Genomic DNA, 8,039 nt, shown 5'->3' with positions numbered 1-8,039 from the left:
CTTAGAAGGTGAACCAAACTTTCTTATAAAAATGAAAGTTGTACATATATCTCTTAGGATTTCATACCAACTGGATTAACATAATTTGGAGTTCTGGTCTATTTTATACAGAATTTATACAAACAGAGTGCAATTTCGAGTGGCTGCAGACAGGGTCTGGAAAATCGAAGATTTCAAGCCATGTATGGTTCGAATTAGGTTTCTCAGTAAACTACAAAGTTGTAGATAACTCAAACAACTTTCTAACAATATAAAGAACGCATCAATCGAACAAACGGTTGATTTTATATTAATTTCCAAACTTACCGAAACGAATCTGTCTCCTCTAACAGCACCAACTTGAAGAAATTTCATCAATCTTCAATTTTTAACTTATGAATCATGAATTAACTTAGGGTTTAACCATTTGCCCGGAAGAATAAGAAATCAGAAAAATAAATTATAGACATACCTTATCTTGAGTTCCTAATTCCAATTATACCATCAATTCTTCAAAAAAACTCAAAGATTTAACAAGAAATCCCTAGGTTTATAGAGATGAGATGAGAAATTTTAGAGAGAGGTAGGAGAGAACTTAGAGTTAGAGAGAGGAAGAAGCCTAATTTTGTTTTAAAAAAAATAACAATTTCCTATATATATTTACAATATTTACTATCTAACCCTTGATCTTAAGCTTATTAGCAATATAAACATACTTTGGCAATTTCTTTACAATTTTGGTCCTAACCAAAATTGTTCTAACCAACTTAAAACTCAAATGAATTTTATGAAAATAACTAGGCCTAATAAACGGCTCTTAAAGACTAAGATATAAAACACTAAATCACATTTTCACACTTGAACAAAATTGGTTCTCGATCAAAAGATTAGATTTACCAAATACGGGATATTATACTACATCATCATGAATCTCTCAAAACGAATTTAATTAGAAACAACGACTTGGGAATGACCGAACTCAAATTGTACACAGGCTTTGTGTGTATTTCTACTTGCAATAAATCATATAAACAAAATATAGATTCTTTTCTTTCCTTCCCTTCCCTTCCTTTATAGTTTAAGGTCTAGCTAGTTGGTTTTCCGGTAACTCTTTGAGCAATCCAACCCAAGCCATCATAGAGTCCATCACCCGTAAGGGCTGAACAGGCTTGGATGTGCCAATCATGGTTCTTGATACTGTGAAGCGAAAGGGCATCGGTTATTTCGGCCGGGCTCATTGCATCCTTCAGGTCCTGCTTGTTTGCAAATACCAGTAGTACTGCATTTTGAAGATCTTCGTTTGGGAGCAAGCGGAAAAGTTCGTCTTTCATGATGGAAATCCGAGCCCGGTCGGTGCTATCTATCACTGTAATCACGGCGTGGGTTCCACGGTAATACGTAGCCCATGATGTCCTAAGCCTGTCTTGCCCACCAAGATCCCACACCTGTTCAAGTAGCCATAAGAATCAAGAGAAGTCTATATTTAGTAAATTAATAAAAATGTAATAATCAAACATTTCTAAAACTTTGTGTCTTTTTAATTGTCAATATTTTTTGGGACAGAAGGAGTATTCATTAAGACAACAAGCATGATACATATAACTCATATCAAAGTTCTCACGAATATCAGAAAACAATGTAGTACGCCATTAAAAAAAAGAATTTGAAATTGACTGCTAAAAACACAAATCACCCAGTCCTACTTGTGTTTTCCCTAACCCAAGTATGGCGAAAATCTGCATATGAGAAAGGGGTTGAACACAACATTAACAACTAAGGTTATGTTTGGCAAACTAGTTATTAGCTGATAAATTAGTAGCTGATAAGTTGGAGGACAATATAAAATGACCTGAATGGGCATGTTCAAAGTTTAATTTCAAAAATATAAGAGGCATAGTTGGAAAAAAAATTATTGAAACGTTACTTGAAATAGCTTTTCAAAATGTTGGCTTATGAGCAAGCATGGCTAATAGGCTTTTTCAATAAGCTAATGACCAAAGAATTTATGGCAAAGAAAGATGGATGGGTCCTTCATTCTACATTTCTTTCATTTTACATATAAATAAGATGCCAAAAACTTGTAAATACAAACCAAAAAACTTCTCAATGCCTTGTCGAACAAAGTTGTTGATTTTGCTTTAGTTTTGGTGTTTCAAACTTTCTTCCCCAAGCTAAGCATGCAATTAACAATCAAGTCTGCAAATTACAAATCAAGTTCAAAGAATATCAAGTAAACCATCGCCCCAACACTAATATTGTTGTTTATATTATTTATAAATCGGAGCATGGTAGCATTAAGATAAAACATTCACATCACACGCACAACAGAAAAGCTCTCTAGTAAGACTAAAATGTCCTGTAGATAAAGGGCAAGATCTGTGAAACTATCTATTCTATCTGTAAATGCAAAAGAGATGCTATCCAAAAAAAGCCAATTTATATCATTTAATTAACAGATTTCCACTACCCTTCAGATCCTTGACGCAAAGACGGAAATACTTGCTGAAGCTTCTTACACTTGAACCACGATTAGATAGTCAAGAAATTGCTATACAGACCAATGAGATTTGGTCATGATTGCATAGTATTTCATCATATTATCAGAGCAAATAAAAAACCAAGTCATATTTCACTTGCATATTTGCTAGCGCATCCAATGTAAAACTTGCAAGGATGTAAATACATGTTGCATGTTAGATGCAGTGGAATTATGCAAAAGAGTAGGTTTCTTGGTTGGTTGTTTGCTCTGAAAGTAAGACGGTAATTACGCGCTCAAGACCAAATTTTGTTTGGTTGTTTCCCTTTGTTTTCTCCTAGATACTTGTCATACTTTGTCTCTTCAATTCAAAGCTTGTAAGTATACTCTTGTCATTTTGCCTATAGCTAATGAAACCTTCACAGCTAGACTAGATGTCTAATTGCCTTTTGCAATGAATCAAGGAAATGACTTTCAGTTACAAGATATAATAAAAGGCTTCATGGGCATTCATAACCTGTTCCTAGCACCCCATTCTATGGTAGTTTTCAATTTTAAGATGCATCTTTTGAAAAAAAATCCACACCAAGGAGAAGTTCTCAATAATCAAGGTAACCTTCAAAAGACATAGAGAAGATGCGATGCCCTTCATATAAGGCACTTACCCGAGCTCACATTCTGTAAACATATGATATGCTGTCCACTAAATAAATTCCTTGTCTTTATGAGTTTATAGGTCATCAGCCTTACATACAACATTCATTCATCTAACAATAACAAGACAGCATCCAGTAGCTTACAGCCATAAGCACTTTATGTCTAACAACTTAATCACCATCAATGAAAACTGACCAATAAGTTGCACAAAGATGTTAGGTATGCATACATCTAATCCCCCCCCCCCCGGGACCCCACCTTCAGGTGAGATATACTGGGCTTGTTTGGTTTGGTTTGGTTTGATTGAGGTCTAATGATTCTTAAGATAGCTACATTGGTGCTCTTAAACTGCAACCATGTATTTATACCAAAACTCCAGACTACTACAACAGAAGAATTAGTCACCAACTTTCAAAACCTAATACCACAGCTAAAATGATCATTAAGAAACCATGGAAACAGATAAACATATGCAGAGTAAACTACTTCTAGGCGTACAATATTTGTAAACTTGGTCTCTCTCACAATCTCTATACAAGCTTATGACTTCCAAAGCTTAAGGCCTTGTTTGTTTCTTTAAAAAACTCTTATCAGCCTGTTGTGTCTGATTCGTCAAAAGGTAGGACCATTCAGACTGTCTGTTTTTTCCAATTCTTCAAAGACACTTATGTTATCTAGTAAGGGGTAAACCAACCTCTTATTTGCCTCTTATTGTTCTCCAGCTCCTCAGCAATGATGTTTCTCAATCGATTAACCTTAACCGATCCTTTCTCTCAATCGATCCTCACCTCCCTCAATTTGATGTATTTTTAATAGGATTTAAATGTGTTAAACACCATCAATAGTATATTTTTGTTTAAATGAATGCTAATTATATAATTTAGATGCAAATTTCGTAGTGATGATGAATAAATATGTGAAACTGTATAAATTTATCTATAAATTCAACACTATAATTTTCTAATGGGTAAAATAGATAATTTGAACAAATTCAAGCATTTATCAGTTTACAAAATCAAACAGTCTTATTGATTCAGATTTCAGACTTTAGCACCTCTTAGAAAACAAAGGCCACCTAAGTCTGATAAACAAAATTACCAAGATATCCTAATTCTGGACACAGCATTTCACAGAAATCAGATGATATCAACTCCATTATAATAATTTATCACCATTTAATATGTTATCAGCATGACAAAGTCCAAGTTCCAACTTATCTAGCATCCCAATAAGTCCATAATGAAGCTGCATATGCTATATATTTTCTCAACCAGCTAATGAAGAACATCATTAATGAAAAATGACTAGTAAGAACAGAGTAAGATATTTGTAATTCATTTATTCCATTTATAAGAACCAATTTACCATTTGCAAGTGATTCATTTGTGTGCTAAGTTGTAGAAAGCAACATTAATTTGTAAAACACCAAGCTGAAGTACCTCAAATCGTATATTCTTATAAACCAGCTCCTCCACGTTGCTACCAACAGTGGGGTGAGTAGTTACCACCTCACCTAGATGCAACTTATACAGTGTTGTTGTTTTGCCTGCATTATCCAATCCAACAACAACAATCTTGTACTCCTTTGCAGGAAATAACATGAACCAAAACCTTGACATAAGTGCCCCCATTCTTTTTTAACCCTGCATAACACAAAAGTGAAAGAACATATCATCAATATTTCCAAGCTATACAAGAAAATGAGTTAGTTCTAACAATACCATAAGAATGCAAAATTTTAATCTTGTATGAAAGATTTGACTTTATAATAAAATTATGTGTCATGGTGATATTCAAAACCGTAGTATTTCAAAGCAACATGATTGATTGATAGTCTTTATGATCAATGTGAGTAACAGTAGAAGTTTGTGCAATTTAGTTGTCCATCCGTACGAGAGGAAGAAGATTTTAACCAGTCACCCCCAGTGTGGCATATTGATGTTAGTGTCCAATACCATTACCAAAAGGCAGGAGTTCAACACAATTAGTCCAAAATCAAGCATATTACTCATGAAGAAAACCTTATTAATATGGATTTTATTGCAGACTAACTCTATCTGTAGCGTCTGTCCTATGAGCATCTCCAACAGATTCCCCAAAATGGATAAAATAGAGATTTTGAGCATGTTTTTTGATCCAACAGATTCTCCAAAATAGAGAAAGTAGGAGAGAGAGTGTGTAAAAATCTCCAAATTTGGAGAACACCCCAAAAATGAGTACGATGAGAGATAAATATTATTTAATATATTTCCACCAATAGGAACTTTAAAAACAAATATTTAGAGAGAGGAATAATATTTTATTAAGTGAAAGAAACATTTTAACAATATAATCAATGTTGTAATCTCCAAAATGGAGAATCTGCTGGAGTTGAATGTATTTTCGTTAAGAGAATTTGAAGTTCCATTCTACATTTTGGAGAAATTTTGGAGAATTTGTTGGAGATGCTCTAAAGCTAATATAACTGTTAAGTTTTTCTTGAGGAGCTCAAATATGTCAACTTTGCATTCAAGAAGAATCAGATTTGAAATGCATAATATATAATTCTTCAGACAAATAAAATTTAGACTTGTTTTTTTGACTATGTATTGTTTTTCTTCATTTAAGGCATACTGCTTTCAAACAATATCATTCCATTCGTATTCAGTTTTCATTGCTTAGAAATGCCACAAGTACAATTTATTTAGTTGTCAAAGATTGCCAGCAAGCTTCCTTCCCCTGTTGCAAGGTTGCCAGATTATTCCTGAAATTCCAAAAACAAACACGAGGACTAAAACAAAGGTCACTGATGTAGAGCGTCTAGCAACCCAGCTCGAGAACAAATGGACCGGGACAAAACCGCGACAAAAAGACCGAAACAGAGGATGCCGCAACTTTCCACGTGATCTAAGCCGCCGGGAAGTGTGTAACACACTAGATCCCAAAACAGACTCTCCCGTGGCTTTCCATGCGACCTCACCCGCGGGAAAAATCCGCATACCTCACTGGATGCTCGATAGAAGATCTCACGATCATCATGGCTAGTAGCGAGCGTACGCCTGGGCCACTCCCTGTTCTAATCGATTTCCTGGTTTCTCTGCAGTTCTTTTATTTCTATCTTAAATTAGTTTTAGCTATATCTTAATGTTTTTAATTGTTTCTTAGCTAGTCTAGAATTCTTCCATAAAACGTATTTAAACCTTTTTAGTTTAATGTTTAAAGCAGATTATCAAGTTGTCAAAAAAAAGCTTTCTTTGAGTTTTCCCAATAATTCTAGTCCTTACATTTGTAAGTTCTAAAAGCCTTTGGGTTCTCACGTTTGTCAACCCATTATCATTTCCTCCTACGTCAGTCACAAGGACAGAATCCTCTAGACTTGAACAATGGTTGATGTTTTTGGTAAAACCATAACTCCAATAATGAAATTTCTATTTGCCATGAATCTAAATATAATGTTTCGATTTGTAAACAAATACTATAATGTTATTCATGCATATATAGACAAAGGATCGTGTGAGAAGGGAAGTTATGATGAGAAGCGTAAAAAGAGATCTGAACCCCTGATCACTTTTAATCCCATGCTCACCCATAAATTGCACTTTAGAAGGGAATTGATCCGGTACATCTTGTTGCACCTCATTAGTGTTTGACATTCAATTATGATTGATCCAAGGGTGGAGAATTCTTCTTATGCTTCTCACCGTAACTTCCCTTCTCACCGGACCCCAACCTTATATATATATATATATATATATATATATATATATATACACACACATATACATACACGTTGATCAAAATTGTGTCTGACTAGAGATACAAAACATATAGCTGAAAGATACTTTTTTCTTAATATACAATTCTTATGGCAAATGAACTGAATGCACCCTCTTCACTATTGGTGGGTTTTGAAAACTTTACCAGTAAACGGGATACTGCAAATGGCCTAATTAAATGCAAATACATTAAGATTTCCTAACATTCTACTACACACATAATCACATATCCAAACCTTGCACTTTTACCATTTCCAACCATTCTACTTCATACACAACTTATTCATGCAATTTACCTGGTTAACGATCAAAGAACAAAATTATGTCCAGAAATAGTAAGTGGGTACAAGGAATTTGTAGCGTGTGTGTGCACGCGGGGTGCAAATTACCTCATGCCAAATTGAGATTTGAGATATGAAGCGATCACTACATATGGAGACGTTAAGCAAGAAACTCATGCATACTAGGAGGTACGTAATTTAAAGTCAAGCTCCGCATAAAGAAATTGGATCCAACGCCATCAATCTGAAGAAATTATTTGCAAATCAGGGTTCAAAAACAAGACCGAACCTGATTATACAGGATCGATTAAGCGAATGATACAGCAATCCTTTTACGGTCAAAAATCAGTGCCTTACTATCGCTTGTGCATATAGATCCAGCAACTTCAGAATTTAGGGCTTTATTTATCGAGCAATACTTTTCAGAATCACAGATCTGTTAATAACCGCAGGTAGAATTGGGGTTTAGAAATCCCCTTTTTTGTAAATATATGGTGTTGTGCTGTTAAAACCATCCACTTCACTGCAATCCATTTACACTCTCAATTGTATCATATCAGTTTTTGCAATTATATCTTCCATACATCTATAATTTACCTATAACACTTTCAACTATGTCACGTCAGTTTTGCAATTACCACCTACACACCTGCAATTTACCTACACTTTCAAAAGTGGTCCCCACTATAACATTTATTAATTATTTTATAAATTATTTATATATACATTCTAATTATTTTTTAATTAATAACATGTTTTATTTTAATTCAATGTTAATTAAAACGATTAATATATGATATAATATAATATAATAATTATATAATTTATTGTTTTAAATTTGAAACATTAATTTATTAAATCCGTGACTTCCGCTACTGTTCACCCGTGACT

At 34.0% G+C, this 8,039-nt stretch overlaps 1 protein-coding gene across 2 annotated transcripts; it reads right to left on the bottom strand.

The window, feature by feature from the left end:
• Window positions 1–849: 849 nt before the first annotated feature.
• LOC112506835 (ADP-ribosylation factor-like protein 5) lies at window positions 850–7,586 on the bottom strand. 2 transcript variants are annotated; one of them, XM_025111131.1, is made up of 3 exons: window positions 7,438–7,586; window positions 4,552–4,755; window positions 850–1,424 (listed from the first exon to the last, which is right to left on the bottom strand). In XM_025111131.1, exons 2-3 carry the CDS (start codon window positions 4,741–4,743, stop codon window positions 1,065–1,067), a joined length of 552 nt encoding a protein of 183 aa, XP_024966899.1. In that variant the 5' UTR covers window positions 4,744–4,755; window positions 7,438–7,586; the 3' UTR covers window positions 850–1,064. The 2 variants fall into 2 exon arrangements, with proteins under 2 accessions (XP_024966899.1, XP_024966900.1); XM_025111132.1 differs by having other exon boundaries at window positions 7,257–7,547.
• Window positions 7,587–8,039: the final 453 nt, after the last annotated feature.

The sequence above is a fragment of the Cynara cardunculus genome (assembly GCF_001531365.2).
Source record: "Cynara cardunculus var. scolymus isolate 2C chromosome LG 2, CcrdV1, whole genome shotgun sequence".
Classification (NCBI taxonomy): domain Eukaryota; kingdom Viridiplantae; phylum Streptophyta; class Magnoliopsida; order Asterales; family Asteraceae; genus Cynara; species Cynara cardunculus.
Note: the sequence above shows the minus strand (reverse complement) of the source record. Positions and strands in the feature narration are given on the sequence as shown.

Excerpts from the sequence above, each read along its gene's own strand:
- LOC112506835 (XM_025111131.1), bottom strand. The coding sequence starts at position 4,743 with ATGGGGGCACTTATGTCAAGGTTTTGGTTCATGTTATTTCCTGCAAAG. Across the intron at positions 1,425-4,551 it reads ATAAGAATATACGATTTGAG|GTGTGGGATCTTGGTGGGCA; the intron begins GTACTTCAGCTT and ends CTACTTGAACAG.